Source organism: Podarcis liolepis, assembly GCF_965112155.1.
Source record: "Podarcis liolepis genome assembly, chromosome: 6".
NCBI lineage: Eukaryota > Metazoa > Chordata > Lepidosauria > Squamata > Lacertidae > Podarcis > Podarcis liolepis.
The window spans coordinates 52,479,740-52,491,526 of record NC_139559.1 but is presented as its reverse complement, the minus strand read 5'-3'; the positions used below and the strand labels follow the sequence as shown (position 1 = coordinate 52,491,526).

Here is an 11,787-nt window from a genome sequence, read left to right as displayed (position 1 = left end):
AGTAACTTCCGTTGTCACTTCCGTGCAGAGCAGGTATTTCACTTGGAAAACATAGGAGGGGTATCATAGGGACCTATATATTTGTTAATAAAGGAAATACCATATACAAAGCAAAAAGTTAATTGAGGCAATAAGAAGAAAAGTTAAATGGAATGGGGAGCTGTGACTTAAAGGTAAAAATAAGCCCATGATCAGAAATGTTGTGCTGAGGGACAATTTTGCAGTGGTAAATTTTGAAGTGTGTGAGGTCATCATGATAGCCCAAAGGCAAGTCCAAACATGCAGGCAACTGTGATGATCCAAATACATAAATCCAAAAAGCAGCAGAACATAGGAAAATACCCAAATTATTAGTATCAGATAGGAGCTGGGAGACAGTAGTGTAGTGGTTCACATGTTGGACTTTGGCTGGGGAGATTTTGGTTTATAGCCCTGATCAGTCAGTTCACTGGTCAGTCACAGCCAGCCCTAGGCCCAACCTTGCTCACAGGGTTATGATGGTGGTGGTGGTGGTGATAAAATGGAGGAATCCACAACCAGGTATGCCATCAATGGAAGTAAGGTGGAATATAAATGTAAACCACATTATTATGAGTAGTAGTAGAAGTAGCAGTAGTACAATTAATGTTCCGTGTAATACACATGCTAGTAAGGCTCTTTATGGACTGTTTATAATCAATATCAGGATAATTGTGTTAGCACAGGAAAGGCGGTTGCCAGATAAATTAATGAATACAGGATGTCCTATCCTGTATTACAATCAACCTACCCCACTCCAGACTTGCAACACTGGCAAATGCAGCTGCTGCAGACAACACTACTGCTCCTGCTGCAAAAAAGTACCAGAGCTGTGAGTGTCTACATTCCTGCTCCACTGCACAGGGGTCCCATGAGTACATGATGTTGGCAATTTTATCAATACAAAAGAGCCAAAGCCTGCATACAAAGCCCAATATGTTTAAAATTATTAAGTTACATTGTATGTTGAATGGTAGATAATGTACTTTCAAAACAATGCTTAGTCGTTTTCTTATTATCCCAGCAAATTTGTACTCATTGGCCAGAACACAGGCAGGCAGGAGAGCAGCTATCCTTCTGCAATCATGAAGAACACTGCTTGCACACTTTACCTTATATTTGACTTTTAAAAAAAAGAAAAGTGGAAGCTGCATGCTCGGGGTGGAGCCAGTAATAGTCCTTGAAGGGCCAGGTCCCTCCATTGCTGCGTTTCTGTACACAAAAAAGTTTGGTTATGCCTGGCAACAGGAGGTGACATTCTTTCCTTGGACAAGTACCAAAGGCTCATCATTGCCAACACTGCTACCCCAGGGAACCTTTCCTGGCATTCTGATGGATGCTGGGTGGCTGCCATTATAATTGCCCACAATGTCCCACAGTGACACTTCACTGCTTTGGAGCATTGTGCACAATTGCAATAGCAGCTGCTTGGAAGTTGGCACTCAGCGAAGGAGCGCTGCCACCACTGTTGACATTGTCCTCTGCATGCCAAGATGCTGTGAGTGGGAGAGATGCAGTAAAGGATCTCATTCTGAAGACCCACTCAAACCTAAGTGAGGTGTTTATATTGTGGTCCTAGTGCAGTAAGAGTCCGTTTCAGCAGTGTCTTTCAGTTGCAACCTTCAGCCCACTGCTGCTTCAAGCTAGGCCTCCCTCTCTTCATCTCCCTTCGCTAATGCCCCATATTCCATGCCTTGGGTTTCATCACATTACAGCCTAGCATAACCAAGAAGTAGAACACAGAATGGGCTATCTGTACAACAAAGGCAGAATCAGCATCTCCAGTCACACCCAGACAATCCGTTCATCCCGATTTGTTTGCAGGCAGGTTACATGAAGTTGTGTCAAACTAAGTGTTATTCCACACTTTTCAGTGCATGTCCCTGTCACTTTCCTTAATGCAAAAACTCCAATCTATGGAGGAAGCAGTTTGTTCCACAAGATGTCCAAATCCACTACAATTGTGCAAAATGCATTTGCCGCTAAGTGATTGAATCCAAATCAAAATTAGTGCCAATCTGGAAGTTCCCTCAGTGGCTCCCAGAGAGTTCCCTGTGATAAAGTCCAGAATCTATAATTTGAGGGAGGCCAAAACAGAGATAGGCTTGGTCTTTACCCCAGCACTAGGTCCTTTACCCCAGCACTAGGTCCATGCAAGAGAATGCTTGTCACCAATTTCTATGGAAGCAAGTAAATCACTGCATTTAGGACCACCCCTGCCGTTCCCAAACCTCTTTTCACACCTGAAACTGCATCACCCAATCCTGTCATGACAGAGACTGTGACTAATGGCTGAGCTTGTGCAATCCATCCCTAATTCCATGGTCTGTCACGGATTGTCCCAGTTTAGTGCTCACACTTCCAGTTCATTTTTGTGGGAATATTAAAGAGGTACCAACTTTCGACTTTCAACAGTGCAAAAAATTGATCAGTCTTGGAAACTGATTTTATGCAATTTACCATTACTCGTTCACTTGTTCCCCTTGTCTGAGGGGATTTTTTGGATGTTCCACACATCACAAGGCTTTTCCCTCTTCCCCCTTATTTATTTGGATCCATTTCATAAAATGGATAGTACTTGTGTTCACATGGGCGCTTGGTTGCATTAAATTCATAGCCTTCCACTGATCAAAATCAAGTATCCTTTGTGGTGGCCCTTGATAAATGTCCTTCTGCTTTAATCTTGCTAGAAGCTAGGCAAGAAAATATTGTCAGTGTCCCCCATAATACATTCCCCTTAGCACTAGCAAGTTAAACTTAAGGTTTAGAACACAGGTTTTCACACTTGCCTAGGATGGATAAAAAAAATGTCCACCATGCTCTTTGAGCCTTCCATGCCCCTTCCTCACAAAAACCTAGGCATTTGGTATACTTTTAGCTGGGTCCTTTGCACTGGTTCCCTGGCCTGACTAATGAGGTAGCATTACAGGAAATGTGTCAGTCACTAATTGACTAATAATATTCAGGGCTTTGACATCTGAGTTATGAAAGCACTGCAGGGGAAATGGGGAAGGGGGGCAAAGAGAGGGTGGTGTTTGGAAATTTCCATGCATACTGTCACACTCCAAAATGACGCATGCTTCAGATGTCTTCTCACAGAAAGGGCAAAGACCTGGTGCTTTTTCCACTTTGGCTTCTTGAAATCTCTAAAAGACTAACTATGGCAGATAGAAGCAAAATTGAAGGAGTTTTAACATGTTAGGACGACAAATGCAAAATGTTGAACTAAATTGAACCTAACCCCATCCCCAAAACTCCAAATTAAAATCTCTCTGCTACCTTGAACCTGAAGCACAAGAGAATCCTCTAAAGGAAGAACTACTAACCAGTTCTGATTGAGTTTATATTCAGGCAGTTCCTATTTGGACATAACGCAAGAGCATGAAAACCTTGGGTTTGCTCACTTGTACTTCCATTCCCATCTGAAACCTAATCCTGTCCCTGCAGTGGTCAAACATCACTGGCAGAATTCCTGAGGTATCTTGCCAGTAAATAAGACTCTTAATCCATCAGGTCTAGCAGCCTCTACTAGTTCAGAGAGCTCCATTCACACAAAATGCTAAGCCACGGTTTGTTGCAAACATGGCTTGTTCAACAAATCACAGGTTGTTTCACAGACAAGCAAACTAGCAATGATTTGTTTCCTTAAAGCTTGGTTTGCTTTCCATCTGCTCTTGCCTTGTACTTTTGTACCTTGACAAGCACCTGGGTGGGATGCCAAAGCAACTTAGTTAAGCAAGGTTGTTGGGCTTAGTCAAAATACCAAACAAACCATGGTTTGTAAGTCAACAGCTAGCCATGTCTTAAGTACAAGCCAGGCCAGTGCCTCATCTTGTAGCCACCTCCATAACTACAAAACAAATACATCTACGCCTCTACTCAGTTCACTACTAGCAACCCATACTTGCAGGGGAAATGTTGCCCAATTACCCAGGATAAGCAAAATTCACTGGACTTGTGATAAGGAGCTGGCATCCTGTGGTCCTTTATCAACTATTTTGTCCCATGTTAGTTGTGATTATTTCAAGTACTGTAAACAGCCCATTGTTATTGTTTCAGGCAAGTGTTAGCAGCACATGAAAGGCTGCTCTTGCTCCTCTTGGTTTTACTGGGTTCATTCACAATTTCAAGGGCTATTTATACCATAAGCATATAAATGGAACTGTCTGTCCTTGTTCTAAAATGGAAACTTGAATCAACTGTGAAAAATTTAGAAGTCACTTTCTCTTAGATTCATTTCTTCATTTGCAAAAACACAACAGTAAAAAAAATCTTGTGAGAGTGGTGGGTCCTCTGACAATTCTTACATATTTGTGTTAAAAATACCTTTATCAATGATTCTATAAGAATTAGGGACACAGCTCCCTCACTTCCTGAGAAGTGCCCATGAAGCCTGATGTGGCTTTTCTAACACATAGGTAAAGGTAAAGGGACCCCTGACCATTAGGTCCAGTCGTGGCCGACTCTGGGGTTGCGGCGCTTACCTCGCTTTATTGGCCGAGGGAGCCGTCGTACAGCTTCCGGGTCATGTGGCCAGCATGACTAAGCTGCTTCTGGTGAACCAGAACAGCACATGGAAATGCCATTTACCTTCCCGCCGGAGCGGTACCTATTTATATACTTGCACTTTGACGTGCTTTCGAACTGCTAGGTGGGCAGGAGCTGGGACCGAGCAACGGGAGCTCACCCCGTCGCGAGGATTCGAACCACCAACCTTCTGATCGGCAAGTCTTAGGCTCTGTGGTTTAACCCACAGCGCCACCCGTGTCCCATTCTAACACATAGCACCTCCTTTATCCAATTTGCCTAACTGGTAAATAAGAGAAACAAAGACTCTAGAGATGACAGAGCCAAAGTCTGTTGCGTGATAGCAATTCTTTAGCAAGTGATCTGCTGATGGTGTTATGTAACCCCTAGATGCAGCTTCAAAAGATGTTTCTGCTCATCAATAAATAATTGGTTAAGAAATACACTTAAGGGCACATGGAAATCTTATTGTGCCTTTAACCCTCCTACATGCAACTTCCAAGGAAGGAAAAGAATTTCACAAATTGTCCTGACAGTTCCTCTCAGCTCTTCCGTACATGAAGCCCAAAAGCATCACAGCTATCACTATAAGTGCAGGAAGGGACGTACGTAGATTCAAAAGTGCTGCTCCCTACCTGCTGTTCAAAGTGGGAAGAGGACCTGGCCATCAGCCTTCCTAAGAAGAGAGTCATCAAGGAACCAATGCCAGGTGTGGCTTCTTAGGCCAAAAATGGAGGCATGAGTTTAAATCCCACCAACAAAAATTAGTCTTTCCCTATGGCCTGGGATTTAAACTCATGCCTTCATTGTTGACCTAAGAGGCCACAGCTGGTATTGGCTCCTTGTTGAGCCATTACACCTCAATGTGCCAAGCGCTATCCATGCCATCAGAGCAAGTTACCCAATAGCATCAGAGGTGGAGGAAGCAAAGAGCCAAGGGGAAGTTGGCAAGAAGTAAGAAGAGCTTGTCCGCCATGGGGAGGTCACATGTTTTCAGTTTAAGTAATCCCTAAACTTTCCCATTAAGCAATAACACACTTGTATCTTGTTCATTGAAAAAATATGTCTCTCATGATCCCCACAGCCTGTGAGATATAGCAGGAAAGCAGGTTTAATAAATGCACATTTAGGCAGGCTCTCCATTCAGACACAAGTCCAAATTTGATCGTGTGATGGTACAGCTCAGTTGCAAGTTCAGCGCGCGCGCACACACACACACACACACACACACACTTAATACACAATTTTGCTGATTTCATATTTCATTTATTTTCATTTTCAAACTTTTCTACAACTCATCTCCTCTACACACACTTCCCGCTCCCTCCTATCGGGGCTATTGGAATTTGTTACCTAAAATTTCTGTTCCACTTTGCCACCAATATCTTTTGCTCTGATTAAGCAAGGCACCCACGGCAGCCTCTGTGCACTGACATGGGCATGATTCCAAAGAAACCAGGGAGGATGCTGTGGGTTGCTGCTGTTAGCATTCTGATTCTGGATACTGCAGCAGGGCTGCCGGGTATCCAGGCTTTGTAACCAAGTGGGGGGTTTGTTTCACACGTTATTAAAAGAAAGTGAAACCCACACAGAGGCCCTCACCCTCATCTCCTTCAGCTGCATCTATTGTCCCATTCGCAGATAGGAGCTTTCCCTGTTTTAAAAATAGCACAACTGGGCAGCAACACTTGGGAGATGAAGCAGCCACTTCTTGCGAGTGGCGGGTTCAGCCAATGCCAACACACTTTCCATGAGTTGTCTAGCAGCATTCATTTAGCTGAGGATTGGAGTTATTTTGGGAAGCTGCAATAGCATCCAGGGAGACAGCCTGTCACCTTTTCATCCGTCATCAGAGAGAATAACTTGCTTTTATTTATTAAAGACAACAACAAAAATCCCATCATTTTCTATGATTTCGAGCTTGAATGTGAAAAAAGAAAAGACAGGCAAATTGCTTTGACCTCACGGTAAAGCGCTCTCACACAACTTCCCTTTTCTGAAGCTGGTGAGGAAAATATGCATTATCATAACTCAAAGGCTGCCAAAAGGTGGCACTGTCAGGAATGGGCAGGTCGATCTGTAGTTAGATTAGCATGGACTTCCAACTCTGTTGTTTAACAGAAGGCTTTTCCTCCCTAAATTAGAAATAAACTGATATGTAGATCTGTACCTGTATAAACGGGTCATTCCAGTCTACATTTTGTGAGTCAATTGGCTCCAACCCAAGCCACCAGATTGCTTGTGTTTCTGTTTGGTAGAACTTGGTGTTCTAGCAGATCCCACAAGCCTGAAGCCTACCAGCACCTGACTAGCAATCCAATCCAATATACAACTATTCATAAATAAGCCCCACTGAATTCAAAAGGACTTACTCCCAGGTAAGTGGGTACAGGATTGCAGCCTTGGAGATTCTTTCTCATCGTTTTATATACAAATAAATCTTTCTCACGCACCCTTATAGTGCCCACCCATCACACAGTGGTCCACATTCAACCACCCTGGTGCGCTACTGGAAGCCAATGCAAGACTGCTGCTAGTGCAACAGGGCTTTCCTCCCTGCACCTCCAGCAAATCCACTCTGAGAACTCCCAGAACAGCAAATGGAAATGCCCATCATTTCATCTGGCAAGTAGAAATGCTTGCACTGACACAACTATTGTATTGGTGTGATGCCAAATTCCACCCAATGCTCATATTCCCAAACAAGCAAGAACTGATGCTTGTTCTTGCCATTAATTAACTGCAGGAGTTTGGACAGTACCAAGGTTGTTTCTGTTGGGAGTAAAGCAACAATGTGTCTAATAAGTTGCCTGTACCAGTGGGTGGGGGGGGGTGCCTGATAGAAAGGCAATCTATTCTTCCCTTGCTGATTTCTTGTTCAGTAATTACTTGCTGATATGTAGGTTGTTTCTCAAACTTTAGTTGCCTCCTTCGCCTCCTTCAGTGTTAGTGCTGGTTCTCTGAACCCGATGACTCCCCAATGACTACATGTAAGCCTAAATTCAGAATAGCTTTGTTTGTCAAGAGTAATAAACCTTGTTGTTGTTGTTTAGTCGTTTAGTCATGTCCGACTCTTTGTGACCCCATGGACCAGAGCACACCAGGCACTCCTGTCTTCCACTGCCTCCCGCAGTTTGGTCAAACTCATGCTGGTAGCTTCGAGAACACAGTCCAGCCATCTCGTCCTCTGTCGTCCCCTTCTCCTTGTGCCCTCAATCTTTCCCAGCATCAGGGTCTTTTCCAGGGAGGCTTCTCTTCTCATGATGCGGCCGAAGTATTGGAGCCTCAGATTCAGGATCTGTCCTTCTAGTGAACACTCAGGGCTGATTTCCTTCAGAAATTTGATATTCTTGCAGTCAAGAGTCTCCTCCAGCACCATAATACCAAAGCATCAATTCTTCAGCCTTGTTGTGGCGAAGGGGCTTGAACAACTCAGAGAAGCTATGAGCTATGCCACCCAAGATGGATAGGTCATAGTGGAGAGTTTTGACTAAACATGATCCACCTGGAGCAGGAACTGGCAAGCCACTCCAGTGTCCCTGCTAAGAAAACTCCATGGACAAATACAACAGGCATATAAAAATAAACCTTACTTTTTATTATTTTAACCAGCAGTCTCAGGCTATTTCTTCACTCTGTTGCAATATACTCCAACAGTTTCCACCTTGGAAGTAAAATATGGGGCGAGAAAAGAATTGCCATTCCAATCTTTTTTCTGATATTGTGACTGAGCTCTCCATTGGCACTTAAGGGGTATTCTGAGTATTTTAAGTGCTTTGCCTATTTTGGGCTGCAATTATTAACCAGACTCACTTGTATTGTAGCTCAAAATTCAGGGGTAGCATTTCACAGGCAGTCTTCTTCCTTATGGAGAAACAGTGTGCAAGGACAAAGCATCCAAGTTAGCAGGTCCCATACACCACTTTCTCAAGGAAATCTGTACAGTAATATTTTCGGTATAAGAAACTGATGTTATGTATGTGCTTCTTCACTCACTACCAAAGCTACATCAATACTTTTCTTTATATTTGCCATCACTGGTTATCTATACTCAATGCAACAATGCTGACAAGGGCAAATCAACAGCTCTCTGCTTCTTTCCTCTTTTTCCCAACTGTAAAATGGACATTCTACCAAAAAAAATGAAGGGGCACTGAGGTAGACACAGTCCCAAACTCACATAGTTTTTCTCCTGTTGAGAGGGCACAATAAAACAGCAGCAAAACTAAGAAAAGCTCCCACTTGTGGAACACCCTCCCTCTGAGATCTGCCTGGCATCATCTTCATTGGCATGCAGCCATCAGGTTAAAACCTGGTTATTTACTCAAGCTTTTAGTCATTCTAATCTCACAATATAATTTTGTAATCACTGTCACTAATGTTTTATGATTCTTTATTGCTTTATTGTTTAATCTACTCCCAACTTTGAGCTGGATTTGTTGTTTTAATGATTGGGAAAAGGGCGGGATACACACACACACACACACACACACACACACACACTTATCCTCCCAGTCTCAAAACTTCCCTGTTTCTGCACAACAGGTTCAAAACTGAAGGTTATTTTGATATACACAAGGAGGACAATGCATTCTCAATGAGCAAGTCCAAGAGAATGCCTCTGATGCTTTAACTTATCTGAGATGAGCATTGAACTGTGATTTCTGATGGAAGTAACTACACAGGATAGAATTTATGCATGTACTATAAACCCATTGATAAATAAGGGCTCACTCTAGTACAGCTGCTATTCCAACTAAGAGGCCAGGTAGTTTACTGGAGATTCAATTTGGATCTGGTTTATGGTGCTGTGGGACGAGTTGTTTTTTTAAAATAAAATAAAAACCCTCTCCCCCCTCACAATTTTTCTGATCCAAAAGTTATTAAAAGAGCCAGAAAATAAAGAAAAGAAAAGCTCTGCTGCCTCTGGGTTGTGGAGTTGAGTGAAGATCAACAAATGTTGATTCCAATGGCAGGGAAAAGAAGGAAAGGAAAATGTCTAGAAAGCCACCAGCCAGCCAGCCAACCAACCAACCAAACCATATTCCTATATTCCTCAAGTGTCCTACACTGTTGCAGGGTGGGGGCAGGCAAAGAGAATAATATTCCACATGTGCTGTTCCTTCTCATGTAGAATTTTCTACTTCTACTGTGCTTTGAATCCATGGTGTCTGGAGAGTTGAGCTCCTTTCATTCCTTCTGTGATTCATCCAGGGCTTCCATGCCTCCCACCACCCCATATTCCTAGAAAAGATAAATCTTTCTTGGCTCAGTGAAGATGGTGGAAACATACCATCAAGCCAGCCAGAATCATTGCTTGCAGCAGCCAAGAATCCTCTGCCAAATGAGGAGTGTGGGTGGGCTGCATAGGTGTCAGATCCAGGCATTCACAGATCCTGGCTTTTCTATGTATGCTGCCTGTACTAAGACAGTCTTCTGGTGCATTCCAGACATTTTGGACTACAGCTCCCATCAGCCTCAATCAGCACTTCCCCAGCCTTCTCCCACCCAGATGCATGTCTAGAAGGCATCAGATTGGGGAAGGGTGTACTAAGGCAAGTCACAGACCAGTGCCCGAAGTTTTAAAAATACCTGTCAATGCCCTCCTCCCCCATTTTGAAATGATGGGGCCATTTTTCTTAGGAGGAAGCCCACTGGCACCTAACACTGTACACTGCAAGACTGGCTTTCTAGTACAGAGAGAATAAATCATTAGCATAGAATCCTTTCAACAAATATGGAATCTCTGTCTCCTTCCCCCCCTTCCCTGTTCAACAAAATTATTTTTATTTATTTAATTCATTTCTATTTCACTTTATATTTAAAAAAATAGCTCAAAGCAGTTTCCAATCTATCTTAAAACATCAAATAGAATATTTAAAAATATCAAAACATGTAAAATGAAGGTCAAATAGAAAATACTATATTAAAGCAGAATGGTTAATGGGATAACAAAATGTTATTTTAAACATAAAAAATGGATAATAATTTTAAAAAAACTTCACAGAAACATTATCATTAGAAACAAAATAAATGAAATAGAAGTTGCGTACGCGTGCACACACACACACACACACACACACCCCATACCCTGCTACAAATGCATTCTTAGACATCTTCAAAACACAAACCTTACTCTCAAACATTCCCGCCACCCATACAGATAACACAACTAATCCCCAGCTAACCATTTGTTGCAAAGCAAACATCCATTAAGCATAATTTACAAACAGCTCATTCAGCCACCTCAATCTAGGGCAATACAGTATCATACAAACAGCAACACTGCTGTATCCTCGTAACATTTCAGTCACTGGTATTCTCAGTTTATTGTGTTATACTGTGGTCTGTGACAATATAATGCTTTGGGATGGCAGTGGGGTGGGAGCCCACAAAATAATTTAAGGTTCATCCCTCAAGTCCATAATAAAACATGAATGTTCTCCCCTTTGCCCCCAAGCACTAGAGGCCAGAGAAAGCACTAGAGGCCAGAGAAAGTCTGGCTTCAAGCCAGACCTAGCCCACCATCTTCTGATCTTTAGGCTCCCAGCCTCTCTGTCTTCCCTCCTTTACAGAAGGAGAATTGTTGGTACTATTTTCCACAGCACTCTTGGCAGCCACTCGGCATTCTGGGAAGACTTTGCACCTGTATATATAAAGCTGCCCGGCACACAGTGGGTGTGGACAGGGAGCCTCCTCAGGGTGGGCCAGTAAAAGCTACACACACACCCTCCATTCGCATCCTGAATAGTTTTGACTTTCGTTCTGGCAAGCAGGAAATGAGACTTGTAGTGATGCCAGCAGTAAGAGGTGGGGGTGGGGGTTGGAGAGAGAGTGAGAGAGAGAGCAGGAAGAGAGGAGAGAGAAAGGAGAAAGATGGAGAGGAACTACTATGGGACTTCTGTGCTGCAAGTAACCAGGCAAAGGAATGAGATACCCAAAGCCCCTCCAGACGGATGTTGGCTTTGGACTGAAAGCAATGTCAAGCCACAGCTGCTAAGCAAATGCAACAAGAGAAGAGACGCACACACATATCCATACGTCACTGGGGACATCTGGAACTAATCTGCAGCACTGCCTCCCACCAAACTCCCCATTTGCTATTTAGTTAAAACACAGGCCTTTCCCCCAGGCAAAAATCGCAATATAAGCAGTTTGCGTTCCAGTTGGCTGTCAAGCGTTGCCCAGTTCCCCATCTTCTGTGCCAAGGCAGGCCTGAAAAGTTGCCATGGTTCAGGTGTA

At 43.2% G+C, this 11,787-nt stretch overlaps 1 protein-coding gene across 1 annotated transcript in view; it reads right to left on the bottom strand.

Annotated features, from left to right (window-relative positions):
• The window catches only part of LOC310709805 (microtubule-associated serine/threonine-protein kinase 2-like), a gene marked incomplete at its 5' end in the record, with an annotated part of 57,686 nt that extends 56,265 nt beyond the window's left edge, over window positions 1-1,421 (bottom strand). The window contains one exon of the mRNA XM_083509845.1: window positions 1,296-1,421. Within this exon, the coding sequence (XP_083365971.1) occupies window positions 1,296-1,421 (126 nt within the window). The remainder of the gene's footprint in view (window positions 1-1,295) is intronic.
• Between the last annotated feature and the right edge of the window lie 10,366 nt (window positions 1,422-11,787).